The following is a 22,100-nucleotide window of genomic DNA, read 5'->3' as shown; positions in this document are numbered from 1 at the left end:
TTTTTTACAAATAAAAAAATGTGATTATACAATAATCCATTAAACTTTATCAAGAAATTACATACCTATTAGTTTAAAAAGTATCCCAAAGCCAATTAGCTGAAATCAAGTCCTTTACAGTTATTTTGCCTTGCATAAATTCAAAAGCTAATATAGACATGATATAAAATCCTTTAAAAATCACCCAGTAAAAAAGCAATGAAAAATGCAAATAGATAGAAATCACCAAGTTCATTCACAGAAATTTAATTCCAAACTTCTAAAATATAAGAGAAGTATAAACTCCACAATTTTTCAGAGTAAAGCTATTATAATATAGAACTCAATAAACAAGTGATTACCAATGATATTATGATATTCCTCCTTAGATTATTTTCCCCTACCTATGGGGAAAATTCCAATTATTTTAAGCAAAAATCAAAGACCTCGGGGCGCCTGGGTGGTTCAGTTGGTTAAGCATCTGACCCTTGGTTTCAGCTCAGATCATGATCTCAGGGGTGTGGGATTAAGCCCCAGGTTGGCTCTGGGCTCAGTGCAGAGTCTGCCTGAGAGTCTTTTCCTCACCCTCTCCCCCTGACCAGCCCCCAACGCGTGCATGCGCTCTCAAATAAATAAATAAAATCTTTAAAAACAAAACAAAGACCCTGAGGGCAGAAGACTCGTAGGGCTAACTATCAGCACAAAGTTATTAGTATATAATTCATACTTTCCTATAATGCAAACAAATTTGAATCATTAAAATATTTATAATACTAAAATTACTAGGCACATTTTAAAATGCCATATATGCTAAACATGAACAAAGCCTGTTCATTTACAAGCTACTAGCACAATTACTTACCATGTTTTCTCGGAGATCTTCATTCTGTGTCATTTGAATAATTGTCTGGAAAAGCCTAGGGTGATACTGAATTAATACTTCACATGTCTCTCCATAGCCACCCTAAAAAAAAAAATTGTTTTTAATTATCTAGGTTTAAAAGAAGTTCCTAATGTAAATTTCCTCTACACACCAGTCTGACACTAAAGGTGTGGGTTTTCCACACCAAGCAACTCTCCAACTCTCTGTGGACAACAACTAAGTGTCATTAAAATTTAATTCAATTCTGACGCTAACTACCCAGAGTTAACACAGACCCCACAGGTTAGGAGCTCAGTCTCATAAAAGTGTCCCCACTTCAGAAGCCACTCACAAGTCCATGCCCCCCATACTTCTAACTAACCAGCTTTAAGTCAGGAGTTCCCATAAACCACCCCCTCAGGTTTGATAATCTGCTATTTGCTGTTTGATAACAGCTCACAGAATTCAGAGAAACACTTTATTTATTATAAAGGATACAACTCAAACAGCCAAATGGAAGAGATGCACAGGGTAAGGTATGTGGGAAGGGGCACAGAGCTTCCATGCCCTCTCTGGGCATGCCACCATCCCACAACTTTGATGTGTTTGCCAACCCAGAAGCTCCCTGAGAACCCCACTGTATACAGGGTTTTTATGGGAGTTCCATTACATAGGCATGATCAATTAAATTATTGGTCACTGATGACCTCCAGTCCCTCTCACCTCCCTAGGAGTCACATGACTGGCTTCCCAGGCAATGAGTACCATCCTGAAGGTATCAGAGGCTTTAAGCCACCAGCCATCTCATTAATGTTCAAAAAGACATTCTTATCACTCTGGAGATTCCAAGTGCCTGAGAAGCTCTTAGGTTAGGAACTGAGACGAAGACCAATATATATTTCTTATACTATCACAGTTCCTTTAAAAGATCGTATTCTTTAAAAAAAAAAAATTATATTCTTTACAGAATAAAAATCTTTGCATCCACCCTCTCATTTGAGGAAAAAGGTGATTTTACCAGTCTCAGTCTCTATTATAAAGGGCTAAGAATATACATTAACAACATACCTGTACACATAAATCCAGAGGCGTTACTCCATTTTTATCTGACAGATATTTAGCTCCTCGTAACAGAAGAATCTGTGCTGTGTCTCTCTGACCATGACTGTACAGAAGTAAAACCATGTTAAAAAAAATTTTTTTAATTTAAAGTCTTTCTCTATGAATTATGGACAATCAATATGAATCAAGAGAAGACTAACAATTTTTTAAAAATTGAGAGGAAGATCTGAATTACATCCTCAAAATCCAGGAAAACATTTCCCAATGTTAAATCATACCTTCACCATGTAGATAGGAAACTGACCTATTAAATCTTAGAATTGAACTTAGAACACATTACCTACAATAAATCATAACATGTGGGGATAAACAGCTACTACTCGGGCTTATGCTCCATTTTTTTCTTTCAATCATTTCCAACCCTCTTCCTACCACACCCATCCAAGTCTCTAGACTTCTTAGTCAAAAAAAACCCTCAATATTCAAAACAAGAGTATATTTTATGGCACTTTAATACTTGGCAAAAAAATAAGAAGGAAGGAAGGAAGAAGAAAATACAACTATCAAAATAAGAGAATGGGGGAAGGGTAGGGATTAATTATCCAAAAATACTATCTAGCTTTCAACCTTCATTTTATCAACCCACTCAGTTTGGCTTCTGTTGACAGCTATTTAATCTGATCTAGAATGAACAATGCTCTTATCCACATGCCCATTCTACTTGTTCTCTTTCTAGTAGGAGTAAAATTAGTAACCATCTTTCTTTCAGCTAGGAGGAAGCTAATTTGAAGACCTTAACCACTAGACTCTAGGTCTCATTATTCAGTGAGCTAATCTGGTCCAAGATACTCTAGACAATAAAAAATAAAGTTACAATCCACAGACACTACAGTGTGAAGTTAATTTTACAAAATGCCCAAAGAAGTCATACGGTTTAGAAGAGTATCTGATCAAAAATTTCTATTTTGTAGATGACAAAAGCTACTAACTCAAGCACAGGTGAAACTAGAACTCAGATCCCCGTCTTCCAAAACAAGACTCTTCTACAATACCATTACATCCAAACCGGTATGTCATTTCCCAAAGAGAAAGACACACAGATTTCTCAGAAAGTTAAAAAAAACAAACACTCATTCTTTACCACAAAATGACACTGCATAAAGTGTAATTTATAACCAAATGGCATTAAACAATTTAAAATTTTTTAAATTTAATAAACCCTACTATGAATTTGAGGGCAGATATTATAGATATATCACTCTCTCAATACTTTATTGTCATATTGATTACTTAGCTTATTACAAATATCAAGAGGCCAAAACTGACTTAAGAACAGTACCTAATTTATTCCAGAAAACCAAGAAACCAAGTAAATCAGCAATCTCTCCAAAAGCAACAGTATGTAGTTTTACTACTGTACATCAAAAAAGTCTTCATCAAGCATCATTTGTCATTAGGCTGGGAGTACTGGTCAACACATTATATATTAAAGCTAACAGCAAGAGTTTACAATTAACACCATTCTATTCTTCGTAATACCTAAAAATGAAAGCTAAGTGAAAAGAAACTAACTTATTAATTTATTTAGAGAGACAGTGTTATCTTTGCTACTACGCTTGGTTCTGAAAAACCTAAAATTACAAAGCTAGTCTGTTCAACTTTAATAACATTTCTTCTATAATTACTTAATATCCATGTGTCCAATCTTTCCAATTAAACTATAAACTTCTTCACAATATATCTGTTCCATAGCACCGAGCACAGTAGTTGGCTTATAACATATATTCAATACATATGTTGAATTATAGTTTTTAACTTCAGGTACCATTCATTTGACAAATAAGCATTAAATAAGGTAGTGTACTACAGGGAAAAAAAAAAAAAAAGACCTGAATCACAGTTTATTTAGGATCTACTAAATGACAAGCATAATGCTCAGTTCTTTGTACAAAGTCTGACTTAATCCTGACACATAAAATAAGTATTCATTCCATTTTTCAGTTGAAAAAACCATGACTTGAGAAAACCACGGTTACTCAAGATCACAGTTACATGACGGAGGAGAATTTGAATCTAGGTCAGTCTAACTCCAAAATCTTTCATCTATATATTATTCAACCAAGATGAATAAACAGAGTTTGCCCTCAAAGAGTAAACAATTTAGTACTCAAGAGAGTATGGTACAAGGTGCAAGGGGATACATGCTATGAGAAAAATAAAATGGGATCACACACAACGGACAGACAAGATCACCATGTACAAATGGGACACTGTTGAATATATGTGGTTTTAAAAAGTCTCCAAATAATTTTATTTATCATATATAGCAAAAAGGATAATTATCATGAAGGAAAAAGAATACCATTTTGACATTTTTAGAAAACTGGAGTAATTTCTAAAACTACATTAAAATCTCATCTATGATCAGGTAACATTTCATTTCAAAAATAAAAGCAAGAAACAAGAACTAAAATATATATAAAATCTGCATAACCCGATTAGGGCTTCAAGTGCCTCATCTACAATATTGCATGACATTAAGACTAACCCATAACAGGGGCGCCTGAGTGGCTCAGCCGTTAAGCGTCCGCCTTTGGCTCAGGTCATGATCCCAGGGTCCTGGGATCAAGCCCCATATCAGGCTCCCTGCTCGGCGGGAAGCCTGCTTCTCCCTCTCTCACTCCCCCTGCTTGTGTTCCCTCTCTCGCTGTGTCTCTCTCTGTCAAATAAATACATAAAATCTTTAAAAAAAAAAAAAAAAAGACTAACCTATAACAAACTGCTCAGAGTGTTGCATAAAAGATTTTTCAGTCCAAATAAGCAAAAATTTGCCCAATGAACAAATATTCTTTACAATTCAACTATTTTTTTTTTTTGATTGATTGAGATAATAGTCCCTTCAAGGAAATGCCAATGCATTCTCTGGAAACTAAGTTGGCAAAGATTTAATAAGAAAGCTATAGTACTTCTAACGCACTTAGAAGTGATTTTTCAAGCACTTTCAGTTTCCTAATTTTAGGCTTTCAAGGATATGATCTGAAAACTTGGCTAAAGTGCATATAGTACATATACTGCAGTATTTTTCTGGAACAACTTATAAAACAAAGAGACCATATTTTCTAATAGTCTTTCCTATTCTAAAGTTTACAATTTTGAGTCTTTGGCCCGTTTTATATGGCTTTGACTGTGAACTGAAAGGAGTTGCTTGGCAGTAGCTACAAGTCCATGTTCAGAATCACACCTCTTTCTATTTCTCTACTGCAGACGTCTGTAATTACATAAACATCTCACTAATTTACTGTATCTACATAATCCCAGCTAAACCTCACTGTTCCTAATAGAAAAAAGTTATCCTAGATATAGAAAATACTTGAAAATCATTATACATCCAAATCTTTATTTAAGAACTCAAGGGAATGGGAAGCATACAACTGAAAATAAAACCATTCTAGCAGGGCGCCTGGGTGGCTCAGTTGGTTAGGCGACTGCCTTCGGCTCAGGTCATGATCCTGGAGTCCCGGGATCGAGTCCCACATCGGGCTCCCTGCTCGGCGGGGAGTCTGCTTCTCCCTCTGACCCTCTTCCCTCTCGTGCTCTCTATCTCTCATTCTCTCTCTCTCAAATAAATAAATAAAATCTTTAAAAAAAAAAAACCAATCTAGCAATTTAAAGACTTGAGGCATTTGTAAATACTATATAAAAATCCTAGGGGTGCTTGGGTGGTGCAGTTGGTTAAGCAACCAACTCTTGGTTTGGCTCAGGTCATGATCTCAGGGTCATGGGATCAAGCCCTGCATTGGGCTCTGCACTGAGTGCAGGGTCTGCTTAAGACTCTTTCTTCTTTGGGGCACCTAGGTGGCTCAGTTGGTTAATCATCTGCCTTTGGCTCAGGTCATGATCCCGCGGTCCTAGGATCAAGCCCCGCATCGGGCTCCCTGCTCACTGGGGAGTCTGCTTCTCTCTCTCCCTCTCCCCCTGCTCGTGCTCTCTCCTTAAAAAAAAAAAAAAAAGACTTTGTCCCTCTCCCCTCCAAGCACTCATACTCTCTGGCTCTAAAATAAATAAATCTTAAAAAAAAAAAAAAAGTTCAAAAAATAGGGTGGCTCAGTCAGTTAAATATTTGATTCTTGACACTGGCTCAGGTCATGACCTCAGGGTCGTGAGATCAAGCCCTGAGTCGGGCTCTATGCTGGGCTTGGAGCCTGCTTAAGATTCTCTTCTCCCGGGCACCTGGGTGGCTCAGTTGGTTAAGCGTCTGCCTTTCTCTTAGGTCATGATCCCAGGGTCCTGGGATAGAGTCCCACGTCAGGTTCCCAGCTCAGCAGGGAGTCTGCTTCTCCCTCTGCCGCTCATCTCTCTCTCTCAAATAAACAAATAATCTTAAAAACAAACAAAAAGATTCTTTCTGCCCCCTCTCTCTGCCCCGCCCCCCAAAGAAGTCCTAAAAACAAAGCTGCCTAAAAATGGGGGTGGGATGGGGGGAATCATTGTGTGCCTATAGTACACATGAAAGAAAGTTAATGAATTATGTATTATGCAAAATACCTAGAGGAAAAAAGTGGCTGGGAAATAGTTCCTGTCATAATTTTAGGTCAAAATCAGTTTGAAAATGACTCATTCACAGCAGCACTACATAATTAAATATGGCTCAGAATGAGAATATAAGTAACACAAAGAAAAAAAAAAGAAAAGGTCTGTATGGTGAAAGAAGAATCCTATTTCTCAGAATAGAAATCTTGTATAGCAATAAAACAGGACAACCATACTCTGTGCTCACTGAGGAGTGGAGAAGTATGCTACAGTTTAGTAGGCACTTACTAATGACTAAGTGCAAAATACCCTGCCAGATGCTTTCTATTAGCCATCTTATTTAATTCTCACTATAGTCCCACAAGCCAAATAGCAGCATTTCCATTTCGTAAACAAAGAAACAAAAGCTTCAGAGGTCAAGAAACTTGACTTAAGTTACATAGTTTTGGGGCTAAAATTTGAACCCTGCCACCAAGGCTCCTTGTCCTATATATCTCATTACTTTTGGAATGTAATCCAGAATTTTTAAAAAAAGCATATGATATATCTAGTAATACCTCTCAACCAATAAAAACTTACATTAAGGTTTTTTTTAATTTAATTTGTCTATAGGGTCAACTTGTTCTGTTTCCCACATTCCTTTCCCTTTTTATTTATCAGAAAGAATATACTGGGAAGAATTTATGTTTAATGTATACCTATATCTAGATACCACAAATAAAATTAAAAGTATGCCTACAACAAATACCATATGATTTCACTCATATGTGGATTTTAAGAAACAATACAGATGAACATATGGCAGGGGGAAGACAGAGAGGAAAACAAACCATAAGAGACTTAAAAATAGAGAACAAACAGGGTAGATAGAGGGAGGTGGGTGGGGGATGGGCTAGATGGGTGATAGGTTTTAAGGAGGGCACTTGTCATGTTGAGCATTGGGTGTTGTACGTAAATGATGAATCACTGAATTCTACTCCTGAAATCAATATTGTACTGTATGTTAACTAGAATTTAAATAAAAATTTAAAGGAAAAAAAGTCTGCCTACAAATGAACCATGTTCCGTATCTATCATCCTGCTACAATGATAAATTTCTTTTATCATTTCAATTTTAATCAGATTTGCCTATCTCTGTTCAAAGAAATCTAATATTTGCTAGAATGAAAGTTAATGATGGGAGGGGTGCTTGGCTGGCTAAGTCAGTGGGGCATGCGACTCTGATCTTGGGGTTGTGAATCTGAGCCCCATGTTGGGTGTAGAGATTACTTAAAAATAAAATCTTAAAAAAATTACAGAAATAAAAAGTTAATGATGGGAATATAATACTAACAGAAAGTACTTCTAAAAAACTCTTTTACCATACCTCTATGCTCAGACTAACCATAAGAATATCCATGTTCGGCACAACACTAATATACCTACATTTAACTATTATACATGCATTATTTTATAAAAGATACTTCTCAAATATGTAATTATAGCAATTCATTCATTCAAAAACATTTACTAAGCATCTAAATGCAAAGCACTGTAACTACACATTGACTATAAAGTGGTGAATAAAATTCTTGCTTTTATTGACATATCAGTCTAGTAGGAGAGATATACTATAAACAAGTAAACAAACAATTACAAAATACAAAGTGTTATAAAAGAAATAATTGGGGGGCCTGTGGGTGGCTCAGTTGGTTAAGCATCAGACTCTTAAACTCAGGTCTTAATTTCAGGGTCATGAGGTCAAGTCCCATGCTGGGCTCCATGCTGGGCTCCATGCTGGGCATGGAGACTACTTAAAAAAAGAAAGGAAAGAAAAGAAAAGAAGAGAAAAGAAAAGAAAAATGACTGCGATGCTGTGAAAGAAAATTTGGGGAGAGGCCTACTCAGACTGGTCAGGAATTGCCTTTCTAAAAAGTAACAATTAAGCAGTGACATAAAGAGGAGTCAGCCATATAAAAAGCCAAGGTAAGAGCATTTCAGGAAAAACAGTAAGCAGAAAAGCCTGCTAGAAAGAGTCCCTTGCATTTGGTGAACTCAGAGAGCCGATGTGTCGGAAACACACTGAGCTACGCCGAGATCAGACCATGCAGGTCTCACAGGCAAAGGCAGAATACGTATTTTATTTGAAATGCAACAGAGGCACTGAGAAGTTTTAAATACAAAGTTTAAACACAAAGTGACAAAAGCTGATCTTTTTTTAAAAGATTTATTTTGAGAGTGAGAGAGAGAATGGCATGGGGGGGAGGCAGAGGGAGAGAGAAAGAGAGAGAGAGAAAGAATCCCATGCAGACTCCATGCCGGGCACGGAGCCCGGAGCCCAGCTCAGGGCTCAATCCCACAACCATGAGAACATGACCTGAGCCGAAATCAAGAGTCAGATGCTAAACTGGCTGAGTCACTCAAGCTTGAGTGACCCAAGTCAATTCATTTTTTTAAAAGATCACTCTAGGGGCGCCTGGGTGGTTCAGTTGGTTAAGTGACTGCCTTCGGCTCAGGTCATGATCCTGGAGTCCCAGGATTGAGTCCCGTAACGGGCTCCCTGCTCAGCAGGGAGTCTGCTTCTCCCTCTGACCCTCCCACCCCCATGCTCTCTCTCTCTCTCAGATAATTAAATAAAATCTTTAAAAAAAAAATCCATATAAAAGATCACTATGGCTGCTCAGGAAAGGATAGATGGGAAGGAAACAACAGAGAAATCAGGGAGACCAGTAAGAGACGACCGCAGCACTCTAGACAAACGCTAACAATGTTAACTAAGGTCATTTCAGTGAGTTGGAAGAAGAGATTCAGCATATATTCTGAAGGTGGAATTTACAGAACTTACTAATAAATTCCACGTTCAGGGTCAGAGAGAGAGAGACAGAGAGAAATTAAAAAAATAATGATCTAGTTTCTGGTTTAAACAAGTGAAAGGATAACAGAACCAATGACCGAGATGAGAAAAGGTAGACACAAGGTTTGAAAAGGAAAATCAGAAGCTCTGTTTTGGACACATTGACATCTGAGATTCTATAAGACTTACAAGTGATGATGTAAATCAGGCAGGTGGCCATTCAAATCTGAAGCTTCAAAGAAAGGACTGATCTAGAGATAATCCCTCAAGATAGGATATGATTTCAGGTAATCAAACAATGACATTATTCATAAATTCAGGATGCCATGGAAAGAACTGGTTTTCTAGCCAAGCAACCAAAACATAAGTATAATTTAAGAAAATGGTTGGATTCAGATAGCATATAGAAGTCTAGAGATCCAAAAGTCCTTGTACTCTAATTCAAGGTTGTTCAATGATGATTTGAAGCAGTCTAATAAAAGTAATATCAGAGACCCTAAAGAGAAGCTAAACAAGAAAAGAAGTAGGTCTTTTAGGTTAAAACAAACCTCCAGTAAAATGATGTGTAACAGAAAAAAGGATAAGAAGAGGGGCACCTGGGTGGCTCAGTTGGTTATGCGACTGCCTTCAGCTCAGGTCATGATCCTGGAGTCCCGGGATTGAGTGCAGCATCAGGCTCCCTGCTCAGCAGGGAGTCTGCTTCTCCCTCTGACCCTTCCCCCTCTCATGTGCTCTCTCTCATTCCCTCTCTCTCATTCTCGCTCTCTCAAATAAATAAATAAAATCTTTAAAAAAAGAAAAAGGATAAGAAGAAAAGAGCTTTCTGGAGAACTCCATATCTGCATTTAAGAGCCTAAATAAATATTGCACTTCATATAATCTAAACCAAAGACAAGAAACACTGATTTACTGTAAGCTGCTTCTAATTGCAAAGTACATTTATGTAACATAGTATTTATATATGTGGGTGTGTATGTATGGGGTGGAATATGTGTATGATTGTTATGTTGTTAGCTCCTTATGGACTTAGGTTTATTACTGTATCACTAATGCCATAATATATGGCACACACTGAGTGCTAACTATGTTTGCTTATTACATGAATGAACCAACGAACAAAATATATGCTTCAAGAAAATGAACGAAGACAAAAGCACAAAAACAACTTCATGCATAATTTAATATCTAACAAGACAAATTCAAAGATTTTTTTTTTTTAAAGTTACAAATCCAAAGAAAGCAAAAACATGGATGGCTCTGGTCCAAGACACACTTTAATAGTTTATCCCTCTGGAACTGACCTAGTACTTAACAAAGAAAACTACGGAAATTACTGGATTATAGAGATGTCTTTTTTCATTACGTATTAAGTAATTAGTCTAAAATATAAATAATCAAGTAAATCAAAAGCTCCCACCTATAACATATAAAAACACTGCCAATATAATAGAAAATGCTTTTCCTTGTGCAGTTAAGCGAGCACAGTATTTGTGGGAAAACAAGAGAACTTTAGAAAATATACAAAATATATACAAAATATACAAAATATTGTGTTTGGAAATGTAATAAATACATTAATGAGAGCATCTGGAAATATAAAATATCCTACCTGCAAGCAAAGTACAATGGAGTAGCTCCAGATACATTTGGCCTGTTAATATCAGCACCACTGTCTAGCAAGCACTGCACTGTCTGGAGGAAAAAGAAACAAAAAGTAAAGCCAGAGAAGTCAAAGACACAATTATCACAATTTAAACAGATATGAGGAATGCTCCTGCCACTACCTGAAATTTTAAGTATAACAAGTAGGAACACGACAATTATGATGGCTGAACTTCTTCAACTTTTTGGTTAACTCTCTTGAAACAATGTATGTGGAATTATCAATGTAATATAACCTGTGTTAACCCAGGAAGGCTCTAGAAAATCGCTGACACATGTAGCTACCAAGGACTTGAGATATGGCTAGAATAACTAAGGAACTGAATTTTTAATTTTATTTTACAATAATTAAGTTTAAATAGCCACATATTGCTAGTAAAGTTGACACAGCTCCTCTAGATACTTGAATTTAGAAACCAGAATTTTGCCTCTAAAAACAAAAAATAGGTACCAGAACTATCACTTTCTTAAACTCAAACATAATTATTAAACATAACTATTAAAGTTCAAAATGTTAAAAAGCTAAGAAGTCCTTTTGCTAGTAATAGTAACCAGTTTCTGGTAACTCAGTTTCTCTGATAGTATCATTTATACATACTCTGTCTCCTAAGCTCACTTCTGCAATCATCTGAGTCATACTAAGAAAAAGCAAGTTAATGTAAAATCACATATTCGGTAACTAGATATATGGAATGTGGCTCTCCTGATAAGCCTTAAAAAAAAAGAAAAGAATCTCTTCTGGTTTTATTCCTTTGATCTTCATTTGGGTTTCTCCTGCAAAAAGGAAGAAAACATGTAAAAAACCCAAAAGTTTTTGGAATTACACTGTTTAATATTACTTTTGGACTGAACACATATGTTCATTATTGCTGCTCTAAAACCTAATACAAGGTCAGTAAAATAATAAGACTATAAGCCCACAAGGAAGAACAGGAAAGAACACAACAGCATACAAGTCAGTAAGTTTTGGGAAAGTGGCAAGCAAGTGGAGGAATAGAAGCCGACTTAGCAAATCAAAAGCAGCTGAAGTCTAAGTGCCTCCAACACACCACCAAATTCTCCCTGTAGAACACACATACAAAATACAGGGACTGGAAGTACCAGGTACCTTGTAAGACAGAAATAGTTACAAAGAGCTCTAAACAGGAATATTAGTGAAAGCCTGTAAAAGAAACAGCCGGACCTTACCACTGGACCCTTTCTTCCCATGCCATAGAGTTAAGCCACTATCTCTCCCTACACTGTCTCAAAATAGTGAGGTTCATCATCTGGACAAGTGAATAGGGAGGCTCTAGACTGACAAGCAAGATACCTAGGTAAAGCAGAGATAAGGAGCCATGATGAACACCGTTAAGTGAAAACTTCCAGCCTCTACATTCCACTAGGCTCCCAGAAATCCAGGAGCCAGGCTAAACTTCAAAGAAATTCCCAAGTTAAAAAAAAAAGGAAACGATACTATCTAATGAATTTTTCTTGGTAGAAAATAGTCCTGAGATATTCTGTAGGAGCATATAGGAAAGATTACTAATTCATAGGAAGAGAATTGAACAAAGCCAATTATTAACTTTAAGAAAAAGTCACCCTAGACAGAAAATGTTGTAATTCATTACTTGACTCAGCAGTAAACAATAGTTACCTAACTATATATACACCTAATCTTTTCTGTCAAAATTTACAATTTAATTTTAGAAATGAGGGAGAAGGCATGGGAAGAGGATTTAAATGAGTTAAATCCTCACTCACCAGGACAAGAAATGATTCAGCGATATCTGAAAGTTAAGAGCAACGGAAGCATATTATTTGGAAATAGATACCAGAAGGAAAACTAAAAGAGCAGAAAATTGTTGCCTGGTGTTCACGACTGGACAAAAAAGAGGGGTTTAAGGGACTATCGCTATTTATTGAAAAGATTCTGATAAAAGTGAAATATTTTAAGATATAGTATTCGTGTATTACTACTTAAATTCACTTCTAACCCAAGAGAAATAGAAACACTGTTACATAAAATTTTATTATCAGCTATAGAATTCCTCTAAACTGAGGACAAGTGGTCAAGCACAGCTTTCAAATATAAGAAAAATATTATTTTATAAGACAAGGCCTACTTGAGCCTTTTGATTATGGCTTTCTCCTTTCTGAATTTTGGCCTAGAAGTTGTGTCTACATGGCCCAAAACACAAATGAAATGGACAGCAGCAATAATGTTCATTAGCTGTTATAGAAATTAGACAAAAAGCTGTAACTCAAAAGGCTCAGGAGAGATGAAAGCACTATATATACTGAAAATATATACTAATATGCAATTAAAACCAAGCAATTCACATAGAAGCAAAATAAATTATTATTATTATTATTATTATTAGCTTAAAGACTTTTTTTTTTTAAGTAATCTCTACACCCAACGTGGGGCTTGAACTCACAACTGCTAGATCAAGAGTTACATGTTCCACTGACTGAGCCAACCAGTTGTCCCAGAAGTAGAAATAACTTATTAAAAAATATACTATGCATTTACAAAAATTATATAGTTGCTAAAATACATAACGATATAATATGAGTAACCTTAACATGTGCCTGGACACTGTGCTAATAAATTTAATACATCCTGTGAGAAAACATATTCTCTCTACTCTTAAAGTAGGAAACTGTCCAATATTCCCCCCCCCCCAGAAAAAACAACAACAAAAAACTATTCTCCTATTCCTAGATAATCTACGGGGGGGGGGGGGGGGGGGGGGAGTCCTTCCTCCATACAGTATAAGAAACTGCTAGGAAAGATCCTTAAAAGAAAAGCATTGAAAGGGGATTTTCATATGGCTTCAAGAAACCCTTGAGAAGAAACAACACACTTTCAACAGACTTCATGACCCTTCAAGTGATAAAACAATATTCTGAGTGGAAAACTAATGTGCAAAGCTAATGTTTGGGTCAATCTCAAAAGTCATTTAATTGAAGGCAGTGACTAACCAAGACCACCTGTGCCCAATACACTGAAAAATTACAAAGCAAGAAATCCAAGGCAGATCTATTTTATCAATGTCAACTCGCTAAATAACACTGATCAAAGTAAAAAGGACTAGATATTCAATATTAAAATTACAAGTAAAAATCTGAGTTGTGGTATTTCTACTTGCTAAAAGACAAAACAACAAAAACAGCATCTTTATCTTTTATTAAAAATAATTCTGATATGACTTGACAGCAATGCACAAATTACTTACCCACTAAGAAAAATAGCCAACTCACTAATCAATGACTGGTTTACATAGGTTTTTCTATAGTAACCTGTCCACCTAAACCTATCAAAACTTTGAAGTATTATATAACATCTAGTAAAAATCATTATTATCCAGTTGTGTCTAAAATCACAGTAACAGAACTATTATTTGCTCACATTTCCCAGAAGTGATTAAAGGAGAATTCTAACATTAGAATAAAAAAAATTACTCTGAACATAAAAATACAATCCAAAATGTTAGTCTATCTACCTTTGTGCCTCAAGGCTGAATCCAATGAAATGTTTTTGCAAAAGCTTTCAATTAAGTTTGCATGGCTGTCCTGTAATTCTCTGGATGAAAAGCTTGAATGCTGACTAAAAGGTATCAGGAGAGCTGACTGAATGTAGGTAAACACTGTTCCTTACCAAGTTTACAATTTCAGTAAAACATGCAGTCAGTTCTATCAAAGACAGTGTATGTAATACCAGTGTCAAACAATTCTTTTAAGTTTCAGGAGCTTAAGTATACTCTAAGCAGGGTTCAACTGTCATTTTATATTGTTTGTGAAGCTTCATATTTAGCTATATAAATTTAGCAACATCTAATCCCGCTGTGTACTCTAATTTACACAAACTGTGACTAAACCATTCAACAATTCGCTAAGGTTTTTAAATCCAAGTTATTCTAGGAAAACAATAATCAACCATTTGTGGCAATTTAACACATTAACAAATCTTAAAGAACTAATAACAAAGTCACCAAAAAGTAAGTTCAGTTTACGGCCAAAAAAATTGGAGTCAATTATATCCATGTAGAATAATATTAGGTTTTACCATACTTTCTAAAAATGAGATTAAAAATCAAGTAACACACTGGTCCTAGCTTACTGCACAAGACTAAATGAATTAAGGGTCCAGATAGAGTGCTCTCTGTACTTGCCTTGCAGAATCACATCATACACATTAATAATGGTGGAAAGAAGGAAGGAAGGAAGGAAGAAAGGAAGGAAGGAAGGAAAGAAGGAAGGAAAGAAGGGAAGGGAAGGAGGGAGGGAGGGAGAGAGGGAGGAAGTAATAGCACCAATACTCTTATTGCTCTTAAGTGTCTTCCAAAGTGTTCACAACACTTTACTTAATTACATAAACAGTAAACAGAATATACCATAGGAGGTAGGTAAGGGCAGGGGAAGAAAAATTTGCCAAAGACTGTATAATAGGCCAGCTGAATAACCAAACTCTGAAGTGATTTTTAAAATCAATATCCCAAGACAAACCATAATTTTGCTATTGTAAAGCTAGTAACAGCAGACCTAAGGAAAGTTATAAAAAAATTAAATTCCTAAGGAGTTGTTATGCTCATTTCTTTCATCTGATCATTTTTAAATAGGAACAAAGTAGTTTAAAATCTATTGGGGCACCTGGGTGGTTCATTTGGTTAAGCAACAACTCTTGACTTTGACTGTCAGGATCTCAGGGTCATGAGATCTAACCTCACGTAGGGCTTCGCACTGGGCGTGCAGTCAGCTTAATAAGATTCTCTCTCCCTCCCCCTCTGCCCCCACCCTCACCCCCCCCATCTCTCAAAAATAAAAAATAAAAAAACTCATAGTGCTATTATGTTGCAAGGACATAAAATGGTCAAAATGCATTCCCAACTACCCAAACCACTTCCTTTCAACAAGACCTTTATCTTAGTTTACCTCTAACAAAACCAACACATCTATATGAAATCATGGCAAAGATTATTCAATTTCTTAGTTACAACAAAACTGCATTTTTCTTCTAAATTTTTTGTCTTTTAAAAAATACTGTAAATCTGAACAGCACTTGTTATCAAAGCGAAAATAGCAGTACTCAGTTACAAATTCTACAAAGCTTTAGAGCTCTTAACCAGTTGATCAAAATCTTTTCATGTGCTCCTGAGATTTATCCTAAAGTGAGATTAGAAAGTAAATTTCAGAGGATTTATCATATCTCTTTAATTTGAAAAGTGCTAATTAATACCTTTTAAAAATATTTTTTTAAGATTTTTTTATTTATTTGAGAGAGACAGAGAGAACATGGGCAGGGGAGGGGCAGCGGGAGAAGAAAAGAGACAAGCAGACTCCCTGCTAAGCAGGGAGCCCAACTACAGGGCTTGATCCCAAGACCCTGAGATCATGACCTGAGCTGAAGTCAGATGCTTAACCGACTGAGCCACCCAAGCACCCCTCTTTTTAAAAATATTTTTTAAATGGAGCTTCTTTCACCCTTTAAAGTTTTCTATTTTATTTTGTAAAACATATATAATCAGTATGCAAGCTTTTAAGCTTAAAAATAAATCTTGAAACCTATATGCACTGCTACATATCTATATGGAACCAAGTTCTGAAGACCCTTTAATGAATCTATGCATGAACTGACTTTGAGAAAATGAAAAGGCCATTTTTACTTGCAGCTAAAGTAAGTCAGTAGGATACCCAACAAAGCATTTTATACTCAGTGTTCAACTTATGGAAAGATATACAAAGAGTTAAAAAAAATCAATAATCCCTATCCTGTAATAATTTATCATATCTATGCTCATCCAATGAGATCTGAACATGTCCCAGAAATACATAAGTAATTTTAAGACATAGGTAATATTAGCACAACTACCAACAAAGATTTTTTTGTTGGTTTAGCATCCAGCCTGGACGCTAAAAGATAGACTAATTTTTCAAGATTCCTTCTTGCCTTGAGGAAGAATTAAAGAATTAAAGACGCATACAGAGATTCATAAAACACTAAACATACTCTTTTATCTGTTCATGATCCTCACAGATAACTATAATTGACCAAATATAATAGAATGGAATCTCACTCACCAACACAATCAACCACAAGTCAACATGGCTTTTTGTACCCTTCCTCCTCTACTATATCTGCAAAACCTCACTCTGTGAAACTCATCATGGCAGTGAAGTCAGACACCCTTATAAATCTTTTGAGAATATAATTCTTCAAAGGCATCTATGAGGAATTCTCCCTTACTTCACCACACCTGCTTTAGGTTGTAAACCATATGGAGTATATTATACTCATACTTAACTATTCTTCAATAACTTTAGAAAGCAATTCTAAATTTTTAATGCAGCCTGTAATGCACATGTTTTGAAATAGGGTTTTCTTAGTAATTCTTGTTTCTTCACTGGCTCAAGGCAGCTAAAATTAGTTTTTATAGATCACTTCTGATCTGAATCCCAGTTTTTTGTACAAAAATTCTTGGCCAACAGGTAGGATTTATAATCTTATTATATGACACTCCACTCCTGTTATGGCAAAGTGTTTATATTAAAGTGGGTGCTTTTCTGTCCTATAACAACTACCAGCAGGACTCATCCTCTGATGTGCAACCATTGTTTAAAAACCTGGGCCATTCAAGATTAGGACATTTCAGATCATTTTTTTTCCACACAGAGTACTTTTTAAATGAATAGTGCTAACTCTCAGAAAGTAAAAACTAATGAGAAGGAAATACTCCTTGAAAACACTGGGTTAATTTTCAGATGATAAAGGACAAAAAATAAAAAATAAAAATGAACAACTAGTTTTCAGAAGAAATTCCAGGGAAGAAAAAAAAATTCTATATCCCTCCTCTTATGCAACTCATTAAACATAAGACAATGTTACTCTTGGCCTCACTATCTTAAAGAAGTGCAATACTCTGAATTATAATCATATATAATGCCATTTAAACATGTAGCATCTTACATCCTGAAACCAGATTAGGAAAAAAGTGTTTGCAGAGATGAAAATCAAGATTCCAGTAGGAATTCTCACAACACAAATGTACGACTCAGAGAAAGTGTGTCCAAAACAATACATATTGGGCGCCTGGGTGGCTCAGCCGGTTAAGTTCTGCCTTCGGGTCAAGTTATGATCCCAGGATACTGGGAGCAAGGCCCACACTGAGCCCTGACATCACATCGGGCTCCCTGCTCACTGGGGAGCCTGCTTCTTCCTCTCCCTTTGCCTGCCACTCCCCCTGCTTGTGCTCTCCCTCTCTCTGTCAAATAAATAAATAAAATCTTTAAAAAAAATACATATTAAAATAAACACACAAATTTCTGTCTCTTTGCAGTTATTGATGACGATTTTTTTGTTTTTGGCTGATTTTTGTTGTTGTTATTGTTATGGTTAACAAGTAAATAAATTTCTATTAACAACAATGTTAAATGTGAAAAAAAAAACTCAAAAGTAACCAGGACAGGAAACTATAACAAAGCAGATTTTAAATTTTAAACTAACAATTTTTATATAAGGTAGCAGTCTCCTAATAAAAGAAAAACTATTAGCAACTTTTAAAGTTAAATGTTTGTACATGGAGGAACAGGAAAGTACTGACGTAAAACAAATAAATGATCTTAGAAATCTAAGTAAGAAAGAAAACAACCATCACTCTAGTCTTGCATCATATTCCAAGACAGCAGAAAAATATGATAATCCAAGCTGAAATATTTAAGCAATGTCAGTGCTCACTCTCTTACCATCTAATCCCAGTAACTGAGGCATAATGGTAAAAAATAAAACATAAAAAAGTTATGTGATAATAAGATTGAGCATTAAGAACATTATTAGAATTACATGTGATGGTAATGGAGGGTAATGTGCTATGGTAAGCACTGTGAATTGTGTAAGACTGATGAAGCACAGACCTGTACCCCTGAAACAAATAATACATTATATGTTAATTTAAAAAAAGAAAAAAAAATTACATGTGAACACACATTTAAAATTTTAGTATATTCAGCTATCAAAATCTATGAATCAGAAATAAATTTGAAATCCAAATACTTTAAACAGATTTAAAAGCACTATTTTCTATTCTTTTCATCCACAAAGAATATATATTAATCATAAGTCCATATGATGCAGAAAATGTTTTAAGATTTTGCTACGATGCTTCATGTTCCCAATTATGCACAGTGAAAAACTTTTCATGAATTCAAAGTTTTCAAAAATAAATACATGCAACTTAAAGTCCTCATGGCTGAATTTACCGTCTTGTGACCGTTCTGGCAAGCCACATGCAGTGCTGTCTGCCCCATCGCATCCTCAACATCGACGTCACTGACGTGTTGTACAAGGTCATGGAGTAGTTCTGTCCGCCCATTCACAGCCAGCCAGTGTATCTGTACAGCCATTTAGTTACTTAACATTTGTGCAAGGAGTGTTTCATAAAAACAGCAGATAAATAATGCTATTATTTCTCAAACGTGAGTATGATACACACACTAAAGATTTAAATAGAAGCCCATGTTTTCCTATTTTTTATATGGGGAAAATATGCATCAAGATGTAGATTACACCAGCATGTACTTCAAAATCAAGCATTTCATGGATCACAACAGTTAAATACCCTAGACTTAGGATCACCAAATACCCTGCTTCCTAGATGATCCTGGACTCTATGCACAGCTTGTCTCTAAAGAAAAGGTACTGGATACTTTTCCTTCCCCAGAAGCAAACATGAATAAAAAGGTAATTAACACAACAGACATCATATTCTTTACTTCTTGTATTTTCCAAATAACTCATGCATCATACATACATAATAATACACAGGGAGGATAAAATACTTATAACTCTACCACTCAAAGATAATCAATGTTAAAACTCTGGACTATGCTATCCATGCATTTTTCAATTGACTGTATTGTATCATGAAACTTGTTTTAGGATGGCAGCTTAAACACATGCATCAACTTCTATTTCTTCCCCAAACACCACTGAAATGACAATAAAGAGTACTTTCCTTAAAAGACAGACCCATTACGATATAGATAAAAAGATACTATAATAGCAACAAGTTTTGCAAGTTAAAAGCTTTTGTCTGACTTGTCAGAACAAAAAACTGAATCCTAAACCAGTAATAGAAAAAGCCAAGGAAGGTGACTCAGACCACTAAAATCCCAAAAGGCTCAAGAATCAGTGATAAGCACCTTGCATCTCTTGAAGTAGGGATGAAAACTGGTGGATTTAGACCCTTATATCTCCAACCCTCCCCAACTCTTCCAGGCCAATAACTGCCCCTTCCCAATCAGAGAGAACACAAGAGGCTTGAAAACAATCTCTAGTAAGTGACACCAGGCACAATGAAGCAAGAATATCACACTGTAAAAGGGAGACGAAGTCATTTACATACTGAATACTGAAATCCCAAAGAATTCTCCTCTAACATCTGGAATGCTAACACCCTCCTGGCAATTGTTAGAGCTTTCTCTGAGGAATCTAACCAGCTTGAGAGTAAATGTCTAAAGAAACTGATATAGGGAAGGATCCAAAAGGCAAATGCCCAAGAGATCACCCTACACTGAAGCCCATAGTGAATAAACCTCATTCATTCAAACTGGGCTTTCAAATAGCTTTTTCCAATTCCACCAAACATTTGACAAATGCATCTAGTTCAAAAGACAAAATACAAAAAAAAAAAAAAACTTAGGGGAAAAAAGAGCAGAGAAGGAAGCATGAATATTCAAGAAAAAAAACTTCAAAAGAAAAAGCTATTATTTAATACTCTCATAGAGGGGCGCCTGGGTAGCTCAGTCAGTTAAGCATCTGCCTTGGGCTCAGGTCATGATCCCGGGGTCCTGGGATCAAGCCCCACATCGGGCTCCCTACTCAGCAGGGAGCCTGCTTCTCCCTCTGCCTCTGCCGCTGCCCCTGCTTGTGCTCTCTCTGTCAAATAAAAAAAGAAAAAAAAATACTCTCAGAGAGAAAACATACTGACTGCATCCTTCAAACAAGAACAGGCTATTATTTTTTTAAAAGGACAATGAAAAGCAAACAAACTCCTGAACTTAATACTCTGATAGAGACATGCAAACTCAAAAAAGATTTAGAAGAGAATATTGAGGAAGCCTCCCAAGAAGCACATAAAGGCAAAGAAATGGGAGAAACAAGAGAAAAGGTAAGAAAATTAAAAGGTTAGCCCAAGAGGTCCAATATTCAAATAACAGGAATTCAAAAAGGAGAGAACAGGCAAAACAGAAGATTGAAATCATCAAAGAAGTATTTTACAAAAATTTTTCCTGAGTTCCCATTACATTCCAGGATGATAACACCTCAGTGTTACCCAGCCAAATGGATATAATTAAACCCAACCCAGACCTATAACCCTGAAATTTTAGAACTCTAAAGACAAAGTAGGTTCGGGTGCCTGGGTGGCTCAGTTGGTTAAGCGACTGCCTTCGGCTCAGGTCATGATCCTGGAGTCCCGGGATCGAGTCCCGCATCGGGCTTCCTGCTCAGCGGGGGGGTCTGCTTCTCCCTCTGACCCTCTTCCCTCTCGTGCTCTCTATCTGTCATTCTCTCTCTCTCAAATAAATAAAATCTTAAAAAAAAAAAAAAGACAAAGTAGGTTCAATAAGTTTCTAAAAAGGAAAAACACAACAGGTTTCATAAAGAGTCAAGAATCTAAATGGTGGGGCACCTGGGTGGTGCAGTCAGTTAAACATCTGACTCTTGGTTTTGGCTTGAGTCCTGATCTCATAGTTATGAGATCGAGCCCCACATCCCTCCCTGTGCTCAGTGAGGAGTCTGTTTAAAACCCTCCCTCAGGCACCTGGGTGGCCCAGTTGGTTAAGCGGCTGCCTTCGGCTCAGGTCATGATCCCAGGGGTTCTGGGATCGAGCCCAAGAGCTCCCTGCTCAGCTAGGAGCCTGCTTCTCCCTCTCCCTCTGCCTGCCATTCCCCCTGCTAGTGCTCTCTCCCTCTCTCTGTCAAATAAATAAGTATTTTTAAAAAAAAAAAAGACTTCTCTCTCTCTCCCTCTGCCCTTCCCCCACCCCATGCAAACACTCTCTCCATCTCTCAAATAAATCTTTAAAAAAAAAAATCTAAATGGCATCAAACTTCAAAACTGAAAGCTAGAAGACAATGAAGCAACGCTTTCAAAATTCTAAGGGAAAACAATGTGCAGCCCAGAATCTTAT

The 22,100-nt window shown here is 36.3% G+C and overlaps 1 protein-coding gene across 7 annotated transcripts in view; it reads right to left on the bottom strand.

Moving 5' to 3' along the window:
• The window catches only part of HACE1 (HECT domain and ankyrin repeat containing E3 ubiquitin protein ligase 1), a 100,671-nt gene that overhangs the window by 57,593 nt on the left and 20,978 nt on the right, over window positions 1-22,100 (bottom strand). For 4 of the 7 annotated variants that reach the window (XM_027602685.2, XM_027602686.2, XM_027602687.2 and 1 more), the window contains 4 exons: window positions 19,167-19,298; window positions 10,876-10,958; window positions 1,910-2,006; window positions 842-943 (listed from right to left, as the gene is read on the bottom strand). In XM_027602685.2, the coding sequence (XP_027458486.1) occupies window positions 842-943; window positions 1,910-2,006; window positions 10,876-10,958; window positions 19,167-19,298 (414 nt within the window). Of the gene's footprint in view, window positions 1-841; window positions 944-1,909; window positions 2,007-10,875; window positions 10,959-19,166; window positions 19,299-22,100 lie in introns of those variants that run through there. The other 3 variants (XM_027602688.2, XM_027602689.2, XM_027602691.2) reach the window with 2 other exon arrangements.

This window comes from Zalophus californianus, chromosome 7 (genome assembly GCF_009762305.2).
Source record: "Zalophus californianus isolate mZalCal1 chromosome 7, mZalCal1.pri.v2, whole genome shotgun sequence".
Taxonomy (NCBI): Eukaryota; Metazoa; Chordata; class Mammalia; order Carnivora; family Otariidae; genus Zalophus; species Zalophus californianus.
Note: the sequence above shows the minus strand (reverse complement) of the source record. Positions and strands in the feature narration are given on the sequence as shown.